The following is a 24,170-nucleotide window of genomic DNA, read 5'->3' as shown; positions in this document are numbered from 1 at the left end:
GCGGAGGTTTATTCTCTCCATCCAATTCACAGCACATGAGGGGAAGGAAAAGGCATGCAAAAAGAAAAATAACTTTTTTTTTTACCTTTAAAATCCTCACCTGCAAAAGCTGAGATGGGTTCTGGAAAAAAAACAAACAAACAGAAAACATTTTGAGTTAGATGAGGGGAAGGCCCCAGACTCTATCTCCCGCACCATAATCCTGGGGGCCGGGTGCGTGGGGAGAGGTTCGCAAAGTCGCTTTGGAACAAAAAGTCCTTTATGGAGTAACGGGCCCCAGAAGCACTGTAATCAGCCACTTACCGCTGATTACTTTCTCAGAGTCTGGATGACTCTGAGATGCCCGGGCCTGAGAGCCGCCTGAAGGGACGGGGGTGGGGGGATGGGGGTACCAGGTGCTCCTGACATCATCGCGGGCACACACCCGGGACCGTGTGCCAAGAAAAGCACTTGGTGAGTTACCACAGTCACCCTGCCGACAGAAAGCGGGTTCCCTCCCTTCTCGGGGTTCCCTCTTGCTTGCAGGAATGGCTGCGGCTGGAGGACGATGACCAGGGTGCCCCGGGGTGCATATTGGAGGTGGGCTGGCTGCTCCGTACTTCTGCTTAAGGGGACTGTCTGGGTCCCTTCCCACACTGGCCACTGGGTGTGCCAGGCTTCGTCTTACAATAACTCTGGGATCTTGGCCATTAGAGGCATTCGCTTCAAAGCAAAGTCTAAAACGCTACTTCACAAGCCATCGCTTTGCCCTGCAATTCATTCATGCAAAAGAACTGCCGGGTAATTATGCTATCACTCTGCTGGAGCACAGGTACTATTTTTGCTCACCACCGAAGGCTCCCATTAAGCCCATCAAACCTCTCCAGCATGTAATTCTGACTGGCAGTTGTTCTCGTCCTCCAGCCTGTTCTTTGCTGGAAGCGGGAGTCTGATGATGGGGACCTGGCACCCCCCAATCTCCCTATACAAGGCGCATGTCTGTTTCTGAACGGGAAACGGGGCTCCAAAATGTCCCCTCATCGTACACCCCTCCCTCAGGCACAGCCGCACGCACACCTCCCCTCCCTATGGCACAGGCTGCCGCTGCCTCGCCCCCTGAGGGACCACCCTGTGTCTGAGAGGGCGCCGCCTCCTCTCCTATGCCCCAGCTCCTGGCGCCCCGTCTGGAAGCCCCACAGAGAGACAGGTCGCCGCGTACCCATGCAGTTCTCCAGCGGGACGTCGGTGCTTATCCGGATGTCATCGATGGCAATCTCTCCGGAGCGTCCTTTCCCTATGACGCCCTCGAACACGATCTGGAAGCCAGAGGGACAGAGGCACGGTCAGCTGAGCTGCCTGGGCCAGACAGTGCCAGGATGCCCGGCTTTCTGGTATCGGTTCAAATAAAATGCACATTTGAAGGGGTTCCAATATGTATTACAAGGTGATGGTCACCGTTGTCCGGTGACTCGAATGTACTGATGAAAAGAAACACGTGCAGAGTCTGTTTAAAGAAGGGTTACATGTTCCCTAGCATTTTTTAGGTTCCTTACTCATGAATCTTTCACATGCCCAACCCAGAGGTAGTTGGGAACTGGGGAGACGTGAGCAGGTGAGGGGAAGGTGAGAAATATCTAGCATACGGGTTTGGATTGCCTTGGGGGATAACACTCTCTTACAGCTCTATTATTACAACTAAGAGGAAATTATTACAACTAGGAGCACCTACTATGTGCCAGGTACAAGGATAGTTACAAAACCTACCAGACAAGACCCTTGGTGAATCTCACCATCTCACCAAGGGTGAGACAAAAATGCAAACAGCTACTGACAATGCACTGCATGGAGGTTTATCAGCAGGAATGCGGCTGGGGGTGGGGAGGAACTCGGGACCCCTTACAGAGACCCCTTATCACCCGAGAGTGACTGCAGGCTGCGCACAGAAGCCCCTCTGCCTCCTGGCCTTCTCCGCCCCCTCCCCCCATCCCCGCCCTCCCCAGGTTCTCTCCGCACACTAGCACATGTCCTCTGGCAAGCTAAGCGAGCAGTTGGCTGCCTCACAGGCCATCTGTTGCTGCTTCTCATCTGGGGAGGAGCAGGTTAATGCTCTGGCTGGTTCTTAGTCACCTCTACCACAGTGTGTCTCCTCTACCCAACTTCCTGCCACAGCTGCGCACACCCATCTGTGCCTCAGTCTCTCGCTCTGTGGGGCCGAGATAATGGAATTCAACTCCGGGGGCCTCGGGGAGAGAAGCCACTCGCTCAGAGCTGGGTCTCTCTGGTGTGCTGGCCGCGAAGCACACACAGCAACCCTTCCCCTTCCTGTGCTCACACTCGGGCTGGGGCAGGCCTGGGAGGTTGTTCCCCTTGTGTCTGTGCCCCCCCCCCCCCCCCACAGGCCTCTTTCCAGGGTGTGGAGCGTTTGTTTGTGTTTATTTCCCTGGCTTCCGTGTCCCTTTGTCAGCCCTACCGGGTAGCAATCTAAACTAAAAAAACGGGGAGAAGAAACGTTTGCCGGGGAAGATTTCAGCAATATAAAAGGCAACAGGAGGGACAAAGAACCAAGTCTGGGTGTAGAGATAGGCACACTCTGAATAACAAATAAGAGTGTCATTCAGTTGCCATGGCAACGTGAGAAACACAATGAAAACAGCAGCTTCACCACGTTCCCTAATGATGAATGGGCGCAGACGGCCCTTTGAAATATGGAAGCACAGATCCCAGGGACCCCACCCGCGGACCCCTTCCGCGGCTCCCGCCACCACCCCACCTGGTACTCCATGTCGTAGCTGGGCAGGATGATGCGCCCGTGCTTCCACTCGCCGCCCTGGTCCTCGCGGATGACCCAGAGGAGCTTGCTCTCCTGGCTGGCTTCGCGCACCACCTGCAGCGCCACCCCGCGGCCGCCCGTGGCCTGGTACTGGAACTCCATGCACACGGGGCTCTGGGGCAGGTGCACCGGCGGGCTGATGAGCCGCCCGTACTGGCCCTCTCTGCGCCCGTCGCTCTGCAGCCGCAGGAAGTTCCTGTCATCTGGGGGGAACAAAGCAGACAGGGGTTCCTGGTCAGCGCCTGGGAAAGACACCTGTGTGCAGCTGTTGCTCCTCCCCAGCTGTTCCCGAGTTTGAGTGTCTTGTTTATTTCAAGTCCTGGCTCTCCAGGCCCCACGTCCCTTTCTTATGGCTCCTCCAGATTCCAATCCGGGGTCCTCTGAGGCCTTGGAGTCTCTCTGTCTAGCCCCTCCCTCCTGCCTAGTCCTCAGCATCACAGTCTTTGAGCCGCTTTTATGGCGGGCACCTGGCAGGGCTGGCCCGATGTCTACTTGTCTTCTCTCCTTGGATCCTAAGAGGCAAGACCTGCACCTTCTTCATCACTGGCTTACCCAAGGGGCCAACGCAGCCTACTGAGCCGCACTGTAAGGGGGTGAGGTGGCTGCTGGACTAGAGGCTGGCGCTGGCCAGTGGTTTATGCTCTGAGCCTTTGTCGTCCTGGCTGGGCACTGTCCAAATGAGGAACATTTAAAACCTCTGTCTCCGCCAGCGTTACTCGCCAGTGCCTGGGCGCCCGTCCATCAGAAGCCTCGTGTCAGTTTCGAGAGAACGGGGGGGATGATGGCTGAGTAGAGGTGATTTTCCGGCTCCACACCCTTCCCTGCCCTGGCTGGGGAGGCCTGAACTTGGCCTTTCTCACACAGTAGGCCCGTGGTCGGCAAACTGTGGCTCACAAGCCACATGCGGCTCTTTGGCCCCTTTGAGTGTGGCTCTTCCACAAAATACCACAGCCTGGCCGAGTCTGTTTGGAAGAAGTGGCATTGGAAGAAGTTTAAAAAATGTGGCTCTCAAAAGAAATTTCAGTCGTTCTACTGTTCATATTTGGCTCTGCTGACTAATGAGTTTGCCGACCACTGGCCTGGGCTAACACAGCTCCAGGGAACACAGGACTGTCATCAAGGCTGTGTGTTTGGTGGAAGACGCACGCATATTGGAAAATTACGGTTTCTCCCATCCAAATGGTCAGAGGAGGGGCCCTTTAACTGATGAGTTTTCAAACACATCAGACTCTACGTGCGAGGCCGAGCTCCTTTCCCTGTTCGCAGACCACGGGCCCTGCGGACACAGGTGTGGGACCTGCCCTGCAAACGCAGCCGGTGCAGAGGGATCTGGCCACACGTACAGAGGAGAACCCTCACAGCTCCTGCTGGCCCTGAGACCTCTCGGGCTGCTCACTTCTGCAGGAGGGCAGGGACCCTGGCGCCACGCACCCCGCACGCCAGCCACCTCGGGGTCCTGCTAATGGGAGGCGGGCACAGGCTTTCTCTCTCAGCAGGGTCTGTGCACACCTGGGGCTTGTCAGGGAAGGACAGGCGGGGACTTCAGAGCTCAGAAACCACTGGTTTGCCATTGTTACTCCCGCTGACATGACACGTGTCATGTTTCTCATGAGAGCCGAACCTGCGACAGTCCCACGGTCAGAAACAGAATCACCTCTCTTCTCTCCTCTGAGCCCTTCTGGGTAGAGCCTCCGGGTTATTGCTCTAGAAGCTTCCCCGCCCTGGCTCAAATGAGAGGACTTAGGATGCATAGCTGGGATTCCACTTCGTGTCTCCCTCACCAGTGAAAGCCTTATCTGTCTAGCACCCCACACCATGAGACCACTCCAAGGCCAAAGTCAGCACAGGGGCCCCGGCAGCTGCCTGCAGCCCAGACTGCTAATGACGGTGATCTGTGGAGGGAGGAGACGCCGGTGCCACAGGCAGACACCCAGTGTGCTTCTAACCTATGCTTCTCCCATCAGATCTCATTACCGCCGCCGTTAATGATAATAATTATGCCACATCTGCATAACGCTGTGCAGGTTACAGAGCATGTTTGTGTGCGTTATTCTGCTTGATCCTTCCTATAGGCGCGCGAGCTCCGTTTTCTTCCTCTCACTTTGCACGGGATGAACAAACGGAGGCTCGGGAAGGCTCCAGTGACTTGTCCGAGGCAGAGAAGTCGCTAACAGCAGAGCGGGAAAGTGTTCCCACCTTCACACAGCACACGCCTAATCCTCACAGCTTCCAACTCCACGGTAACATTTAGCCTAGCAGTGGTCAGCAAACTCATCCGTCAACAGAGCCGCAGTTTGCCGACCACGGTCCTAAACCCTTCTGGCCCATTTCACCATTAATACCTGCCTTCTCCGAACAACTCGAGCCTTTACAGACCGTACCCCTCGCTTTCCCTTGTGTTTAAAAAGACTGGAGGCCATTTTCCCCATGCATTTCAGCACATAAACACCGCCTGCCTTCTACTAAAATTTAACAGTTTCTTGCGCGTTTTTATGATCTCCCCAGTTAGATAAACAGGTCCTGGTGTCACACGCATGAGGCTTCCTAGGGCTTCTTCTCACCACCCCCTAAATAGTGACATATCTGTGCCACCATTAAAAATAAATGCTGCTCCCATGAATGGCGGAGTGACAAACACATGGGTAAGTAATGATAGGCGATGTATTGGAACTAAGAACAGAGGGAGGATCAGCGAGCTCCTGGCAATCCCTCAGACTCATGAAATATCTTCTCCATCCCCTCCAGCCCCCCCAGCTAACAGCCCCTCTCAAAAGCAAGGTGAACTAACAAGAGCAGGGGGACCTGTGGACGTCCCAGCCCCGGAGCCACAGGTGAGACCCCCCACAGGCTCCCCACTACGCCGCAGTCCTTCCCAAGCCCCGACTGTCTCCACCTGATACAAAGGCAGCCAGATTCCGAGGCTTATTATTCAGCCTTCCCCCTTCACAGCTTCACAAATAAGACCCCCTCGCCGCCTGAAAATTGCTTGGCAGAGATACTGTCACTCGTGTGAATTTACATTAAGCGGCAGGGGAATCGTGGCATAATGGGTAGGATTTAGGAAGGAAAACGTGCGTGGAGGTGTAAGGAGCGGGGCTGGCTGGCTGTTAGCTGGGTCTGTTTTGTGCTCCCCCATCCTGTTGCTAAAACTTTGGCACAATGAGGCCAAAGGTTTTACAGACTGCGGCTCCTGTGGCCCGAGCTCAGCCCTCCCCCCCACCCCCCACCCTATAAGATGATAATCGCTATGCACGGTTTAAAGGGCCACTGGAAGATCAGAGAGTTAATGCTGGTGGCGTGCTAAGCACGAGCAGCTGAGGGATCGTAATTCAGTGCTGACATCTGAGCTAAGCCACCAGTTTGCAGAATCTCAAGACAAGCAGGCCTCTGGATTTCACTTAGTTAAATCATTTGTGCCCCACTTGTCTGTTAAGTGCTGTGAGCTCCAGGGAAGAAAGATGATATGTAAATTTAGGGAATTAGCAGTAGACATCAGTCAGAGGGACGCTGAGCTGCAAAACGTCCCTGCCTGCCTGTCACTGAGAGACCTGATTAGAACCAGGACATCATGGAGGAATGGCCGAGACCAGGAAAACCCAGGGAGGGGGACAGGAGAAGCAGGGGGAAGGGAGCCGATGTTAACTGAGCACCTACTATGTCAGATTTTACACTCGAGGCTTTATCTGCCTATCTTATGTAATCTTCCCTGTGAAATAAGTATCTTTTTTTTTTTTTCTTCCATTTTTTGCCAACAAAAGAAAGTGAGGCTCAGAGAACTGAAATGATGTGTCTGAGACTTCAGCTACAGAATGATGGAAGTAAGCTACGAGCCTTGATCAGTCTGAGTAAAATCACCTGAGCATGGGCTGGAACCCTAGCCTAATCCTCACGAACCTGTTAAAGCCTCAGTCTTCCCATCTGCACAATGGGTATAACAATGTCATTACTGCATAGAGTTGTGAGGAGGAAATGGAACAAGCAGGGCACAATGCTTTGCACAGGAACAGGGACACGGTTAAGTGCCCGATATACAGTACGGCCTTCTACCACCACTACTATCGCCATCCACCCTGCCTCCTGTGCTTGCCTTTTTGTTTCTTTAGAAAGAAAAGGGGTTGGAAGAGCACCAATCACGTGGGAAGACCAATCCAAGACTCCAAGGGAAGGCTGGTTTGGCCTGAGGAGAGTAAAAATGTTTTTAGGAATAAGACGGTTTCCAGATCCATCGTCCTAATCGCCAAAACGGGGCAGCCCCAAATGGTGCCTCATGCACGATCACCCACGTATCTGTGTGTGCACCTGTGCGAGATGGAGTAAGTCAGTGCTTCCCAAACTTCTCTCGTGATGAGAATCACCCGGTGGAATTGTTAAACTACAGATTCCTGAATCCCAACTAGAGCACCAGTTAAGTATACAATTTTACCTATATGTTCCCCAAAATTCTAGTTTAGCACTTCTTAGTCGGGATTCAGGAATCTGTAGTTTAACAATTCCACCAGGTGATTCTCATCATGAGAGAAGTTTGGGAAACACTGGAATAAAGTAATCCCTGATCCTGGAACGCTAGGGGAGGGGGGGCGGGGGTGCTCCTGAGACGGCTTCCAGCAGGCCAGCCCGGCCGTCCGGAGGAACGAGGCCCAAACATCCGAACAGCTGTCCACCCTTCGCTTTAAACTTCCCCGGGAAGGAGCTCCCACAGGCCGTGGGGGCAATGTGCTTCCTGGGTCACAGCCCTCGCTGTCAGGAGCTTCTTAAATCCAGCTTTACATTTTCCTGCTGTCACATGAGACACACGCCCTCCTTCCGTCCCCGATGGAGCACAGCCCACTATCCGTCTTCGGATTTAGACACACTGTCACTCGGGAAGAACTGGAGACCCTGGGTCTTTGCTTCTTCAGGAAACACAACCTTTTGCTCCTTTATACATCCACTTTGCAGGCCTTTAGGTTAAGGTGACCAGACGCCCCGATTTTTAACAGTTTGTCCCACGGCCTTTTAAATTTGGCCAAAAATCGGGACTTTTTTAAAAGGCCGTGGACACCTTACTTTACAGGGTCTGCACTGACCCTTCTCTAAGCGAAGTGTCTCTGTCCCTTTAAATTGGGACACCCACGTCAGTGCTCCAGTGAGGCACGCGTGTGAGGGTGAAGTTTGGGCTTCGGGAACCGTGGTCGGCAAACTGCGGCTTGCAAACCACATATGGCTCGCTGGCCCCTTGAGGGCGGCTCTTCCTCAACATACCACGGCCTGGGCGGGTCTATGTTGAAGAAGTGGCGTTAGAAGAAGTTTAAGTTTAAAAAATGTGGCTGTTGCCGAAACCGGTGAGCGTCGGCCTGCAGACTGAGGGGTCCCAGGTTCGATTCCGGTCAAGGGCATATACCTTGGTTGCGGGCACATCCCCGGTAGGGGGTGTGCAAGAGGCAGCTGATGGATGTTTCTCTCTCATCCATGTTTCTAACGCTCTATCCCTCTCTCTTCCTCTCTATAAAAAAAAAATCAATAAAATATATATTAAAAAAAATATGGCCCTCAGAAGAAATTTCAGTCGTTGTACTGTTCATACTTGGCTCTGTTGACTAATGAGTTTGTTCTGGAACATCCCGGTGTACGGCCGAACACAGAGGGACAGCTAGGCACACACTGGCTGCTGGTGACCAGATAGAGCAGAGGGTTGGCATGGCATGGCATGACATGGCTGGGGGGAGGGGCTACCTTAGTGATTTACTTGGACTTTAAGGACGAGCCCTTTGCATAGCGACAATGGACTGACAATAGCTGAGAACCAGCCTGGCTGGCGGCTGTCTTCTTGTTCTCCTGCCTGGTGGCAGGGATGCGGGCAATGGGTACCCTCCACCAGAAAGACGAGGGGAAGGGGATAGGTTCAGTCGTTGAAAGAATGAAGAAGCAACGTCCCAGAGATACACTCCCCGTCTCCCAGAGCTGACAGGCTGGGGAGGCGTTCGGGGAGGATCCCCGGCAACAAACATCTGTTGCTGCCCTGGATGCAGGGAGAAGCCCCGCGTGGGAATGAACAGCGGGAGTTCGAAAGGGCAGGGAGGAAGCGCCGAGGACGGGGTCCTCAGGCGTCCTAACCTCTGCACGGGCCTCCTGACACCTCACCTGGCGATTTACGGCCACATCTGGCTCCAGCTGCGCGAGCACGTGACAGCATCCGGCCCCAGGGCCGCGGACCCTCGGATTCCCCACCTTATTGAACCCTGAAACAAATCGCCGGGCGGGTCCTCCCGGCTATCACAGAGCCAGGACTCGCCATCTGTCCGGTGCGCGCCGCTCCTGGCCAGCTCCTCGCCCTCCTGCCAGAGCTGCCATCTGAAGGGGTGCTGAGTGCTGCAGGAGACGCAGCCTCTGTGTGCAGGTCATGCTTAAAACATGAGTCAGCCCCTCGGCTGGCCTCCCAAGGTCAGCCTGTCTCGCTGAGGCCCTCAAATTAACAGCCAGTGAGAGGAAACACTGACTCTGGATGGACTCAGCAGGGCGTCCTCGAGGTCTGCAGCTGACCGCTGTGCAGACAGTGTGGGATGTCAGGCCTGGGCTGTGCAGGCGTCTCCCCGAAGCTGTTCTGGGAGGTCAGCGTTCAGGAACGCTTTGCAATGGAGGCGGTCTCGCTATCATCTCACCCCTTTGTTGTTTACGCACCCACTGCTGGGGACTCAAGCAATGATGCCTTAAAAAAAAAAAAAAAAAAAAAAAAAAAAGAGTAATTGCTTCTCTTCTCTGCTGCTGTGTTTCCCACAAAGCCAAAGAAGTGTTCCCACCTCCTTAATGAAGGACCTCTATGCTTCTTTTTCCACTTGGAAGTTATTGCTTGGATATTGGCTTTCTTTTCGCCAAGCTGTTCCTGGTCTTTAATGATCTGTCATGATTGAAGCCCGAGAAGTTCCTGTCTCAGTATCTGCAGTGGCTGCAAAGCCCCAGCCAAGCCACAGCGGCCTCTTTCTCAGGGCAAGTCCAGCTAAAGCCAACCCCGTGTCTGCTGCCGGTGGCCCCATCTATGGGGAAGGTCTTCTGAGCTCAGAGAAATGCTTTTGAATTCACGGAGTCACCAGTAGTTTTCTGACAAAAATCAAGCCCATCCCAAGCACGTTCACCCATGTTACTTCCTTTGATTTCTCTGCCACCATCGCCCACCATCCCATCATCGCTCTCAATTTCCTCATGGGTGCCCCACAGTTGTGGTCCCCCATTCTAATGGAGTTCACTCAATGGCCCAGCCTGCACCCAACAGCCCATGTCTGCCACGCACAGTGGGTGGGACAGCCACCGGGTGGAAAACACAAACATCGCTGAACATTGTCTCCTCATTGCGCTCCCACTGGGGACGGTTCTTGAGCCCAAAGGGAAGGTTCTGTTCTCTCGGTCCAATAAACACGAATGCAAGGCACCAAAGCTGCCCTTTCCTAACTGTAGACTACCCCGTTTAGGCTTTGCCCATCTTCTTTATTTCACGCCCACGATGTGAACTTACTAAAATGAAGTCACACTGTGCCCACCCTTCATGAGGTCAACAGGTGTGTACACGAGCACACGCACCTGAGGGAGACGACGCGCCTGAGGGAGACCACACACACCTGAGGGTCCTGAAGCTGACCTGGCATAAGTACCTGTGTCTCAGGTTTCTTTTCTGTCTCCCTGACAACAGCAATAGTAACAACAAAAACAATTAGTATTCTCACTATCACTGGGATCGCTTAGTATTTACTCAGGGTGCCCTTTTTGATGGAAGGAAACCTACCCTATCCAATGCTATGTGACTTGCTCACTTTATTAAGGTTGCACGCTGAGATGAAACAAAACCATTTGCCAAATACCAGCCTTGGACCACTCCCATCAAGGGATAGTACGGACGGAACGTTCCCCTAATCACTTGCTTCTTGCTTTGCTCCAAACCAAGGAGCAGCCCCAGCAGCAGGAAGGGCCCCAGAGGTCACCCTCAGGCCAAGGCCTGGTGGCGCTAGAGCCGTGGTCGCCAGGGCAACGGACAACAAGCATGCCCTAGACCCGCACTGTCCCAGGCATGGCTGGGTGAAGAAAGAACCCAAGTTTTGGCTGTATTTAATTTTAATTGAATTAAAATAGCCACACGTGGCTAGCGGCTGCCCAATTAATTGACCAAGGGCCATCTCGAGGATTTTTTGGCCTTGTTCTTTAAAGATCGAAATCTGATCTTCCTCAAAGCTCCCACTAGGGGCCACTTTCTGTGTCCTGTCGCTGCAGAGAAAAGGCAGAGTGGCCCGGGCTCCTCTGTAACCAGCAGGGGTCAGCGAATTGGGAACAGGGTCCCTGGGGACAGGCTTCCCGGGACGGGTGTGAACACACCCCGGGCTTCTGAGCACAAGCAAAGAGCTAAAAAAAGACATTCCAAGCGGCATGAAAGACTATCTTGCAAAACAAAAACAGTGGAATGGAACCAGTGGGTGTCCTGTCAGCCTTAAGCAACCACCAGCGCTGGCCAAAAGAACAGAACTAATTGCTTACTTAAAAGGAAAAGAAAAAACAAAACAGGAACAAAACAAAACACAACAAAACACGAGAAAAGAACTAAATCAGAAAGTATCTACGGAATGTAAGTCTTTTCCACAGACACTTCTAACCAAATGGCCTGTGTGTGCTATTTCAACATGGCTATTTTCTTCCCTGCCTTCTTTTTTTCTCAACCGAGACACCTCCTTTCTTACATGTAATTACTCGTGTTTACCCATCAAACGAGGGGATGAAACATATGGCGCACTTCTCTGAAGCGCGAGGGTGGGCCCCTCTCTGTGCAATGCTGACCTGTGGGGGACACAGCGACTCTCAGGTCTGACCGGGAAGGTCCGGCCACTCCGATCCCATTAGCATTCACCCTGCCCCTAACCAAGCACAGCTGTTTCCTCTCTCCCAACTGCTCCCCTCAGGGGCCCGTTTCTTTTTTTTGAAGAAGAAGAAGAAGAAAGGAAGGACCACCCTGAACAGAAAGGGCTTTCTCTCCTCTCCTCCTTAAAGCCCGCCATCCAGTTCTGTCAGGAGAAGGAGCCTGGGAAACACAGCACATGGGAAACACTTTTGTAAGTCATCGGAGGGGAGAGGGAAGGGCTCCGATGACAATGTTATGATTCTGTCTTCGGGAGGCAAGTTACAAGTGCCACTTTCCCAAACTTCAGGGATCCCTCCGGAGGAGGAAAATGATTATTTTCTTTCTCAGCATCTTAGGGGAAAAACACCACTAGATCAAGCAGTTCCCGATGGCCCTAATTTTTCCTTCTGTCCAGATCCAGCCAGCCACAGGTTGGAATTCCGCCTGCTTTGTGAGCTTGCTCCGAAGAGCCCCACCAACCGCAGGCTGCAGTGAATCAGCCGAATGAGGATAAGGACCGGAATTTCCAACCAGTAGCCAGGGTCGGGGACGGGCACTCAGATGTGGGCGAGGGCTGGGTGAGGGGCAGGCGGAGGTGAGCAAGCAATGGGAATAAAGGCCAGGGGTAAAAGCCAGGGTCAAAGGGGTGTCACTGAAGTGTCCCTTGCTAATTGGTGGCCTTGCGGCCTGGCCTGGGCAGGCCTCAGACATTCTTAGAGAACATCTGCTCAGAGGAGTGCAAGGGAAGGGGCTGAATTATTAGACAGGACCCGAGGATGAATGCTGGGTAAGAGCCAGGAAAGGTCTCCATGCCTTATCATCCACATCCCTTTATTCAAACTGCCTCTGCCAAGCTTCCCTCTTACACATGCATGCGTGCAATATAAACTACAAACACACACATAAATCCATACACACACACACACACACACACACACACGCACAGAGATTCATGCACAAAACCCACGCCCAGGCATATACATATTTATCCATCTATCTACATCTAACACATAAAAACACATGATATATGCACGTACACACACAACACACACCTTGAGAAAGAAACATACATACACACATGTACCCACAAATACACACATGTAAACACGAGGCATACACACACACACACACACATGAGACACATACCCTACCAATCTTTAAGATAAAAAGTGGGGGTTGGGAGAACAACCAATTAATTGGGCCAAGTCTCAAAGGGGAGGAAATAAAGTGAAAAATCCAGGCTGGGTTATAAAAATAAGTATTTTTTTTTTCCAGCGTGCAGGAGGCTCATTATATTAATTAAACATTATTGCATTGAAGGAGAGGAGGGAGGGTGATTAAGGCTGGGCCGGGGTAAGTGCTCTCTCCCATTGCCCGCGGCTGCGCCGAGCCTCAGATATTAATCTCTCTGAGCACTCGAACGCTGAAGAGATAAACACTTGAAATATGAAAATGTTTTTCTCCAGAGCAGACGCTGTGACCCTCTGGGAAAGCAAGTGCAGGCCATGTTGGAAGGCGGCCTCAGCGCCCTCCCTGCGGCAGCCCTACTGCCTCCCCTGGGGACAGGGGACACTGCCAGTCCTGCCGTGAGGGGCAGGGGGCAGCGCCGGGGGACCCTGCCGAAGGGGCCCCTCCCCCCTGTATTCTCCAGTCAGGCAACACTGAATCTGCTCATTCCCAGAGTGAACCCCTTTCCTCTCGAATGCTCCGGGGGGGCCTAGAACCCAAGCCAGGGGCGTGGGAATTTGGAAGCCAATGCCTGGAGCACCGGAGCCGGTGTTTGTGATGACCTATCGTTAAATTATCTGGGATGTTGCAAGCCCAGTTGTTAAACGCAAGCACTATTAAAAACTAAATGATAGAAAGTTACAAGGACATAAACGATACTACCAACTCAAGATAATAAGTTCTTTGAAACTCAACGCTTCCTAATTATTTGGATACCCTTTACGGGGACCTCTGCTCCCCAAGTTATTTGCGGGAATTGCCTCTGCCTGAGGGGGGGACTGCGGGGTGCGGTATCGCTGCACTTCCACTTCCCCCACCTCCACGGACGCCGGTGGCTCAAGTTCAACCACAGCAGGAGGATCTGCAGCCCGGACGGCGGCCCTCAGCGCAGAGCAGGGCTCCTCGTCCTCGGAGAGCTGCTGTCAAACACCTGCCAGGACATCCCTGTGACCACGTGCCGCCGTGGACATGGTGGGTGGCCTGCTTCCATCGGTTCGAAGGGCCCAGGCAAGTCCTCACCTCCAGGGGCCACAGGCTCCTGGACTCTGACTCTGAAGGACAGTGCCAGGCGGCTCTGCTAGACACCCTTGGCCCAAGGGCCTTGGGCATGGCAGCGTTCAGGCCCTTGACGCGGCTCGCTACAGAGGCCATGCCACCCTGGGAGAAGGTAAGGCCATCTCAAGGCCCGAGGCTTCCTGATGGCCACTCTAGCAACAATACCCAGCCAGAAGCGGACAAGAGGCCCTGTGATGCTGGCAGTGAGGACCAGCCACGGGAACAAGGGGACATTGACTCATGGCATCTCCTAGGCCTCCCCACGGCCCTTCCTTCCTTCCTTCCTTCCTTCCTTCCTTCCTTCCTTCCTTCCTTCCTTCCTTCCTTCCTTCCTTCCTCTGCTTTTATCTTGGCCCCTCTCCCTCCCGCCCGGCTCCCAGGCCGTCCGGTAATCACAGGCGAGGGCAGGAGCCACCAGCCCGCTGTTCTGTGGGGTGACATCGTGAGCGAAGACGGTGGCGGTTTGCGGGCAGAGGGCAGAGGGGGGCTCCGTGCTAGGAAGGGAGGAGGCCTGCTGGGAGCTGGGGAAGGCGCCCATCTCCGGACCGCGGCGGCTTACCCGGGAACGTGCGGTCGTCGGGGCTGGTGCTGCTGGCCCAGGTGCTCCGCAGCCACTTGGCGTGGTCGTACATCCAGCCGCAGGCCTCCTCGGGGAAGTCGAAGTTGCAGTTGAATCCTGAGGGGAGCTGCAAGTCTTTGTCTAAAAGGAGAGTAGAAAAAAAAAAAAATAAGCCAAAGGAACGCCAGAGAGATGGGTTCAGAGAACAGCCACCCTGGTGCTATGTCAATGGCTGGCAAGGCCTGAGCGCCGAGCAGAGAAAGGAGGCTCCCTGTCGCTCATTCACGGAACTCCTCTTGGCGGCCGCTGGCTTTCGGGTTCAGCCTTTGGTCTCATCCTTCCCAGGCACGAAAGCCAAGTCTGCCCGTGGTTTCCATAGCGAGCGGCCACAAAGGAGGCCACCGAGGGGCTTGGGGCTCTCCCTGGCCCCTCCGTCCACCTCAGAGAGCAGGCCAACGTGAAAATGGCCGCTCCCCAGCGCCTCGGTGGAAGGCTGGCTCCTGCCCACCTGGCTCTCGGGAGAGATGGGCAGCCCGCTGGCATCCAGAGAGGCAGGAATGCAGGCCAGCGAGGGGAAAGTGGGCCCCGAAACAAGGCAGGCTTGTTTGCTCCCCTTCACCCCCTGCGGTAGGTCTCTTGTTTCGAAAGACCGGGCCATTTCACCATCCCCGGGGGAGGCACTGCCAGGCGGCATGTGAGGGCAAAGGGAGGGAACCAGCCCAGCCGGCCCGGCCTGGCTGCCCCGCTCAGCGCTGACCGGGAGGAAAAGCAATGGCGCAGGAAGGCCGGGTCCAAGGTCAGCAGAGGGTGCGTCCGCAGGGGAGTCTCAGGAGTGGCCCCCGTGGCTTGCCTGGGCTGCTCACTTGTTCTCGGAGCTGAGCTAGAAGTCTGAACCCAAGGTGTCTTTTGAGGGTCCACTTGGCTCTGAAAACCCAGACTGAGCTGGTGCTGAATGGGTGATGGAGTGGGGGATGGGCGGAGGTGAGAGGGAGGAGGAAATGGGACAAGTCTGGGCGCTCCTGCTCGCCAGACGGCAGGAAGGGGTTGGCCAGTGCTGGCAGCAGAGAGGAAGCGGGGTCTCTGGCCTTCTCACTTCCGTTCTCAGGGCTCCCAGGGAGGCATGTCTGGGGGAAGGCCTCAGACCGGGTTAGGAGGTCTGCAGGGAGCACCAGACTGGAAGCAGGTCGCTCCCACTGCGGAGGTGAGGAGGGCGCCGCTGAGGGCGAGGGCAGGGCTGGCCTCGGTGCAGAGGCCACCGCGTGCCGCCGGGCCCTGCTCGCGCCTCTCCTTCCCGAGAGGGGCCGAGGAATGTTTGCCCACCGTGGGCCAAAGTCAGCCCGCGTGGAGACGAAACACATGGAATCCATTACAGCACCAACCTGTGGCTTGGAAAAGTCCGCTCTCAGCCCTCACCATCCCCTTCTCCCGGCCGTTTCTGAATTTCTATTTTTCCGTTCGAAAAATATGGAGTAATTCAATATACCGTAATTCCCCTCTCATGTTTACACGAACGCTGGACCTCAGGAACCAAATTCCACAAAGGGATCGTTTGCAAAGAAAAAGAAGAAGAGGGAAGGGAGGAACCACCAAAGAAACCTCAAAGGAAACGAACCACTACAAACGGGAAAATTATACGAAACTTCTGAACGTTTTGCAGAACCCTTCCATTTTCCTTGGGGCTGCCATTTAGATAGAAAACCCCCGCCCCCGTCCCTACCCCCGCCCTCCGTCCAGCCAACCCTGCTAACCCGACACCATCTATCTACTCCCCATGCTTTCTACTCTCAAACGATCTTAAACATGTCGTGGAAGAATCCCCAAATCTCCTCCTCCTCCTGATGAAACAAAACCAAGTTCAATACCATGTCAGCGTTGTGTATTCCACTCACCCTGACCAATAGTGTCCCTCCACCCGCACCATAGCAAGCACATTCCTAGAAGCATATGCATTAAATTATCATTTTCCAGTCACACAGCTTCAGCATTTATGGTTGGCTTCCCTCCCATTCTTCTCCGCAGCCTTTTTTTTTTTTTTTTTTTTTTGAGTTGGCCACTCAGCCAGCCCATTCCCTCCGATGGTCAGGCTGCTGAGTGTGCGGGTCCCGCAGACTCCACCGTCCGCCCACGACGTCGGCGACGCGTCTCTATGTCTCCCTCGCTCCCCAGGTCTCTTCCATTTCCCCTCATGTTGTTTAATGAACATTTAATAATGGTCAGTAATTGACTGTAAGTGGAGGCTGTCAGGCATGAACTTCTAGCCAAAAATGCCAGGTGTTCCCAGAATTTGTGGTTTGCTAGGAATGTCCTCAGACTCCTCCGCTCCTGAGCGGTGTGATTTAAAACCTGTCGCACGTTTGGTCTCTGCCAACTGTTTCCATCGAACGTGGGTACGTGTAGGAGGCGGGAGGAGAGGAGCCCAGATTTCTCACGTGGCGAGCAGGGGCCCCGGGCCTTTTGACACGTCCTCCTCTGTCACTGGCCTGTACTCGCCCCCCGGAGGACACGCCAACCCAGGGGGTCATAAGACGATGACACTTTCTCAACCAGTGGTGGCGAGAGACAGGGAAATACTATTAAGGAAGGTTAACTGCCGAGTTAATTGTGACTATTGGGCTTCCTGAACCATGTCACCTCCAGGTTTCCACCTGACTGAATGGTAAAGACACAGCTTAGCAGGAGAAAGGATCACAGGCGTGGATTCTAACCACGTGACGTGAGGGCTAGAGAAGAGGACTTCTCAGAGGAGGAGTCTTCTGCCTGGCTGTGTGTGGTGGCTCAGTGGTTGAGCGTCGGCCTATGAACCAGGAGGTCACAGTTCGATTCTCGGTCAGGGCACATGCCCAGGTGGCGTGCTTGATCCCCAGTGTGGGGCTTGTAGGAGGCAGCTGATCAGTGATTCTCTCTCATCATTGATGTGTCTCTCTCTCTCTGTCTCTCCCTCCCTTCCTCTCTGAAATCAATAAAAAAAAAAAAAAATTTTTTTAAACGGACCCTTATCTCAGCTGATGATAAGTGTGTTCATTCCCTACTGAAATGGTTGGAAATGGCCGCTACTCCAAGCCCCTGTGTACCCACTTCTCCCTGACCTCTGACCCAGCGACCCCAGGTCCCTGCCCAGCCGCAGGTCAGCCTCCATCCCCACTGGTCGGCACCCATGCCATCCAGGATGAATGCAACTCGGACCCCGACCCTCACCGTCCTCAAAGCTGCAGTTCTCCCCGCACTCCGTGGCCTCCTCGTCAATGGGATACGGGGTGGTGGTCTCCTCGCCCCTCACGGTGGGTCCCAGTGTCTCCACGGTGGGCTTTGCATCTGTGTGAGGACAAAGGAAGGGCGTGAATGCTGCATACAGCAGCGCGCATTGAAACGCAGTGGGAGGAAGATGCCCCAAACTAGGTTTCCTGTCTGCCTGTGGGCCATCAGAGAAAGAGAAAAGCTGGACGCACGCTCCCTGAGGTCACTCCTGTGTGCGGGCAATGATGTCGGAGCGTCGTCCGAGCTGGACGAAAATGGGCTCAGGCTGCAGAAACAGACCAGACAGAGGCCCCGGTACAAACCCCTGCTCCGTACTGCCCAGCAGAGGCCCTGTGGCCGGCACGGAGGCCACGCGTGACAGGACCACGCTCTGGGTGGTCCGTTAAGACAGAAATGGGGGTGAGCAAACACACAAAATGCACGATTGCTCATCAAAACTGGAATGCGTGCTAAGCTTACTGCTAAAGGACATGAACTTCCGTTCAGAGGAAACCTAGGGCCTACCCGTGCCCCTCCCCTTGGGTGGCAGCCGACATGCCTTCCCGCCTCACCCCTGCTTTTGTGCGAATACAGAACCTTTGGACACAAAGCTCACCCCACCTGGGCAGCACAATCACCAAAGCCATAAGCAAAGCCCGGGCCTGGGCGGCTGTTCCCGTTTGCACAAAAGCAATGGGAGGGGCTGCGGATGCAAAGGGCCGCAGACCCCGCTGGGTGGGAATGACTCCTCTGGGTGGGAATCCTTTGGGGCTGTGCCTTTAGGAGCCAGACCTCTTCCCTGGCGCCACTGGGTGTGACGGGGCGTCTTTGTCAGGCCCCCTTCAGGATCCCATGGAATAAATAACAAGACGTGGCAGAGTCAAAAGCTTCCTAAATGCAGATAGCTCCTGCAAGGCAGGCTGGGGGTGGGGGAAGCGTCAAGAATGGGACAGAAGGTGGCGGAGGGGACTTGCCTGCCTGACTGAAGGGACCACCAGGACTGGCTCCAGCAGATGAGACCCCGCGGGATGGGGGTGAGGCAGAGTGGGGAGGTGGCCAGATCTTGCAAACCCTCCCTCCCCCCCCAAATCCAAAAATCCCCATGGAAAATTTCCAGACTTATCAATGTTGGCAACTCATTCAAAATATTACAATAACTAGAATGCAACAAAACTGGGCTGGGCCCAACCTGCCCGCAGGCAGTCGGTTCTGACTTGGTGATTCATTCCCTGGTCCATTCACTTGTTTATTTGCTCACCCCAAGTCATTCATTTGGCAATCATTTGAGAAATGAATTAAACAGTAAGTCCGGCCCTTGGTGGGGCAAAAAGGCGTGCTGGTAACCGGTGTTCACATCCATGGGCCGTGGGGCGGGGCCTTCGTCCCAGAGCTGTGCTCACACGAGACGCCCCGAATCCACCCAGGCGTGGTTCCTCCGGTCTCTATACCTGTTCCTCGGCGCCATTGTGTGTGATTAGGCATCTTCAGGACACCAATGAATAAAGCCAGGAGCTGAAGGAACTCACTGAATACGAGGAGTCGCTTTTTCACGGTCGATTTCCCATCTTTCTGCTATTAAGTACCACGCTCCTAACCTTTCAGACTTCCCTCTGCCGGGTCTGCCTCTCGCTCGGCAAATAACCTCGAAGCTTCCTAATTTGTACCTTCGGATTTGTCACTGTGTCATGGAATCTCAAACTCAATTGTACAGCCAACGCCAGGCAGCAAGGCAAGAAGGAACCATTTGAAACACACACACACACACACTCACACACACACACACGAACAGGTGAAGCAGCCCCGTCACATTGCTTATTCGCAGGGTCTCAGCCCGGCCCATTCTTCTCCTTGGAATCCTTTTATATATATTTATTTTTTTTGGGGGGGGGGGGGAAGACATGAACCAAGGATGAGTCGCACCCATGGGATGGACATGTGATCAGCCAGAGAGCCACGTGCCCCGGGAGAGCAGTTTCTGGGAATGTGAGGTAGCAGGATGGGAAGCTGATGGGTGGAGATGGCGCTCAGTGCAGGGGCACGGGGGCTGGCGAGGCCAGAGGGCAGGGCGTGCGGCTGACGGCGAGGAAACGGCAGCCGGCCTCCCTGTCCGCAGTGTTTGTGCTGGGCGTTCCGAGGTAACTGCCCGTTACACTGCAATGGAAACCAGATGTCCGAGACTTCAAAGGAGGGAGGCTGGGCAGAGAGGGTAACGAGCCCCAACTCTGCTCTTCGGAGGAATGGCCGGGCAGGACTTTGAAATGAGAAACCTGTTGCTGACCATCACCGGCGTCATTTGGGCCCGGTTGGGGTGAGGGTGCAATCCGTGGAAAAAGCCATTTGCCCCTGTCTGGCCGGCCAGAGGGCAGGGCCAGCCGGGAGAGGCCGGGCCCAGAGGGCCCCCCAGGGAGGACGGGAGTGAGATCCAGCCCCCGGAGGGCCGAGCGACCTCTGCACCGTGGCCTCCGCACTAGGGGACTCAGTTTCTCTATCTGTGAAGGAGGCGCCGGCTTCTATCTGTGATTTTTTTCCAGACGGTATGTCACACGCATTAGTAGGTTGTGGGATCAATGGATTGGTCGTGACCAGCGTTTTAAACATAGCCACGATGGTGCTCCAGCGTCCACGCAGGTGGTGAGGGTGAGCGCTGCTTTGGGAACCGTTTGTTTCAGTCTTACTTTTCCCAACAGGTTTATTAGGTGCCGGGCAGCAGTCTAAGTGCTTGATAGCCATTATTTTGTGGGATCCTCATAATAACCCTTGGGGGGAGGGGGGTTGCTATACCGTGATCACCCCCATGTTTCAGCTAAGATACCTGACATGTTGAGGGCTAAGGAAAGTGTCTGACTTACACATGGCAATCTGTGGCCAGAGTCCAGGCACTCAGCGGCACACAGTTCCCCACAGGCACACATGTGTGTGCCTGTGTGTGTGTGTGTGTGTGTGTCTGGCGGGTAGGTTTACACGTTTATTTTAAGTTGTGGATGGTGGTTAAAACATTTGGAAGCCACTGGCCTAGATGCCCCGTTTTCAGCGCCTCCAATGGGCAGGTGCCCCACGTTCGGTGGAGACCTGGCCTGAGTCCTATCTCATGGGGAGTAAGTGTTTCCCGCTGGGTGTGCTCACGAGGGCTGCCTGCACTCCGAGGGGGCGGGGGGCCGGTCTGGGCCCCATTCCCACCTGCCCGCCTCCACGGCCTCACTGCAGTGGGCTCCGGAGGCACTTTTCTCCCCACGAGCCGAAAGCACTCCGCCGACACGCCCTTATCAATCCCTCGTGGTCCCCTGCTGGTGAGGGGCCCAGCACAGACAGGAGAGAGAGATACCTGGGCCCTGGAGGAGGGGGCCGGAGGCTCAGCCACCTGCCGCTCCGCTCCTGCTGGCTTGGGGCTCGGCGGCACCCCCAGCTCTATGGCAGCAGTGAGCGCCCTCCGGGGACACGGTGCCAGCTTTGTGGGGACCGGAGGGCTGGTGCCCAGAAGACAGGTGGGGTCTGAGCGAAGGGTGGGCATGCTCAGGGGCCCCCTCCTTGTCAAGGAGAATTAAGAGGCACTCCCTGGGCCGGCTGCCTGGCGAGGCCGGGAATGAGCCATCGCCTGCCACACACTGGGAAGAGGTCCCAGCACCCCGGTCCCTCCTGAACAAACGAATGCCTTTTACAGATGTGGCTTCGAAATGAAAACGAAGTCTCCGGGCCGCGGACATCTGGAGGCCAGACTCATGCACAAACCGATCACTTGATTATCGTGAGGGTTGTTTTTTCTCCCTTCCCTAAATCAACAGCCAAGCTCCCTGGCCCCAGGAGTCGGGATCTAATTGAATTTGGGTGGGTGGTGTGTGGTTGTGATTTGTTTTTGAGAGACTCGGGCTGGAGAGCTGAAACGAACCTTTAAAAATGACAAAGTACCTCCCCTGAGACACTCCCAAGACCAGAGGCTCAGGGCCCGGGGTCTGAGGCAGGAGAGCACGGCAGGGCCCAGGGTGGGCAGGGCCCAGGGTGGGCAGGGATGTAGAATTTTGTTGGAGAAGGATTCAACTGGGGACGGGTGGCCCCTCTGCCCCATCCACGTCACAGCCTGACCCTCCCTCCTCTTTCCCGCCCCGCCCAGGGCATCCTGAGGAGCCATGGTCTTACCTGTCCAGTCACAGCCAAGCACCTCCAGCCGCATCCCAATTCCCGCCGGCGACCACCTCTCGGGGTACACCCGCACGTACTGCGCAGGGACGGGGTCGAACCTTCGGATGTCAGGGGTGTCGTAGTGCATGTTCCCTTCAAACAGCTGCAGGGGAGACAGGCTGCTCAGCCCTTCTTACGGGGGACCCCTCCTCCGTCACCCCGTCTCCCCTTTCCTCCCCGCTTCTCCTTCCCAGCCTTCGCATCCAACAGGAGGCAGCGTCCGAGTTGCTTCGTGGTGGCTGGACATGACGGTCCCTGGGAGCTCCATCCTCAGACCAAGGCTCCTGTTCATTCGGAAGATGGTGAGAGACCCAGACCATGGAAAGCGGGAGCAGGTCTGAGTGTCCGTTGCCAGGTCCTGCCTTCTGTCCTGGGACTGACACTGAGCCCTCAGAAAAGAATTCGGCTCCGAATGAGAGAAGAGGAGGGAGCTCAGGCTGCCTTGCCTGTTCCGAACTTTCCAGCTTATTAGAAATCAGACCTTCTAACCTAGTTCTTTTTCTAGCGCTTGAACGTCTAGATGTAGAAAGTCCCAGGTCACTGAAGGTCCGAGTGCACCAAGAGGCAGAAGGAGAAGCGACCTTCTGGACACCTCCTGGTCACACACTGATAGTTAGACTGTTCCCCAGACCTTTGCTTAGTGGGGGCAATTCTAGCAAAAGAGAACTCGCCGGGAGCCCCAGTACATAAAACCGAGCACAGTGCGGCCACCCGGGTGGAAGTCAGGTGAGGGGGCCCGCCCCACAGCTCACCCGGGAGCCCCTGGCTTCGGGGAAGGCTGGTGTGGGGACAGTCAGGGGCTGTGGCTGCAGGATGCCCCAGTCCACAGCCCCCAAAGGGGGGCTGTCATGGGGAGGACGGGCTCTGGCGCTGGGGAAGATCCTCTCCTTTCCCAGGCTCCCCCACCCCCCAGTGGTTAAGAAGAGCCAGGATCCAACATCTCCATCCATCCGAAGGTTCCGGTTTACGGGCCCTGAGCCTTTCCAGGCCCTGGAATTGCGAGCTGGGAGCTGACATCAGTATTGCAAACCTCCCACCCGGCCCTCGCCTCAGTGTCAAGCATGAACACATGTGCTTAGTAAGGGGGCTGGATGGGGACATGGGCTGCTCCTTCCTGGTTAGGGGCCCTGCTCTTTGGAGGAAAATGAGGGGTTGGGAAGGCCTGGCTAACGGGGAAATTGACCTGGAGAAGGGAAACGATGTCCCCCCCCCCTCCTGGGGCTCCTCCGGGCCTGGAAGGTGGGCCTTCGCGCCCCCGACGGCAGGGGCTGGGCCTCCCTGGCCCGCCTCAGGCCTGGGGCGGGTTTCTGCTGCCTCGCCGGCCGCAGTGCCAGGCGGGGAAGATCTAAGAGTCCAGACCAGGGAACTACAAAGGAGGGCAGCCACATTCAGGAAAACACAGTTGTTTTTGGAAGTAAATCCCCCGGTTCTATAGTTTAGCCTCCAAAAACCACATCTCCTTTGGATGTCTGGCCAACTGGAAGGAAACGTTATCTGAGAGAGCGTGCAAGAGGCATCGGACTTGACCGAAAGGCCTCTGGGCTCTGGAGTCAGGCTCCCGGGGTCTGAACCAGGGAACCACCGCAGGGACACGGTGGGACCCTGGGCATGCCATCAAGCCTCAGCTTGTCATCTCTACAATGGGAGTGACACAGGGTCTTACTTTCTACACATGCTGGAAGAGTTGAAATAATAATGAGGATTAAAATAAGGCAGTTAGCCCAGTGCCTGGCACAAAGTCATCCCTTCATGAATACTCCTCAGCCTGGATGGTACAGGTTTGGGGGTGACTGTCTGGATGGGAAACCAGCACACACACCCCCCTCACCCCCCCACTTAAGGCTAGAGCCCTCCCGGCACCCCTACCTTCGGCTGCTGGGTCCTGGGGTCAGGGATGTACTCCCAGTCCTTGCCGTTCAGGCTGTAGGAGACCTTGAACTTGCGCACAAACGCCCGGGCCTCCACGGCAGTGATGCTGTCCCCTCCGCGCGCCCCCTGGACGATGACGCCCTTCACGGTCTTGGGCGCTCCCAGGTCCACCTGCAGCCACTCCTCCCCCGGCTGGGCCTGCGGGACGCGGGGGAACCAGCCCGAGCGGCTGCTGACCAGGCGGGCGGCGCCGGGGCTCCAGAGGTACTCGCGGGTGGAGGAGGCGGAGATCTGCGCGTCGGTGATGAGGCCTGAGAGCATGCCCAGCATGTTGGAGCAGGGGGCGTCTGGGGGGCGGGGAGGAAGAGGCAGGAAGTCAGGGCTGACGG

General features: G+C 55.3%; 1 protein-coding gene across 5 annotated transcripts in view; it reads right to left on the bottom strand.

Annotated features, from left to right (window-relative positions):
- NRP2 (neuropilin 2) overlaps positions 1 to 24,170 on the bottom strand; it is a 120,105-nt gene that overhangs the window by 32,106 nt on the left and 63,829 nt on the right. For 3 of the 5 annotated variants that reach the window (XR_014795723.1, XM_084892184.1, XM_084892186.1), the window contains exons 9-15: positions 23,779 to 24,128; positions 21,871 to 22,015; positions 17,701 to 17,817; positions 14,506 to 14,646; positions 2,750 to 3,012; positions 1,199 to 1,295; positions 86 to 121 (exon numbers count right to left, since the gene is read on the bottom strand). Coding sequence is in view for 4 of the 5 variants with exons in the window: in XM_084892184.1 (XP_084748310.1) it covers positions 86 to 121; positions 1,199 to 1,295; positions 2,750 to 3,012; positions 14,506 to 14,646; positions 17,701 to 17,817; positions 21,871 to 22,015; positions 23,779 to 24,128 (1,149 nt within the window). In the remaining variant the exon portion in view is untranslated. The remainder of the gene's footprint in view (positions 1 to 85; positions 122 to 1,198; positions 1,296 to 2,749; positions 3,013 to 14,505; positions 14,647 to 17,700; positions 17,818 to 21,870; positions 22,016 to 23,778; positions 24,129 to 24,170) is intronic. The other 2 variants (XM_084892187.1, XM_084892185.1) reach the window with 1 other exon arrangement.

This window comes from Pipistrellus hanaki (genome assembly GCF_964339955.1).
Source record: "Pipistrellus hanaki genome assembly, chromosome: 8".
NCBI lineage: Eukaryota > Metazoa > Chordata > Mammalia > Chiroptera > Vespertilionidae > Pipistrellus > Pipistrellus hanaki.
Note: the sequence above shows the minus strand (reverse complement) of the source record. Positions and strands in the feature narration are given on the sequence as shown.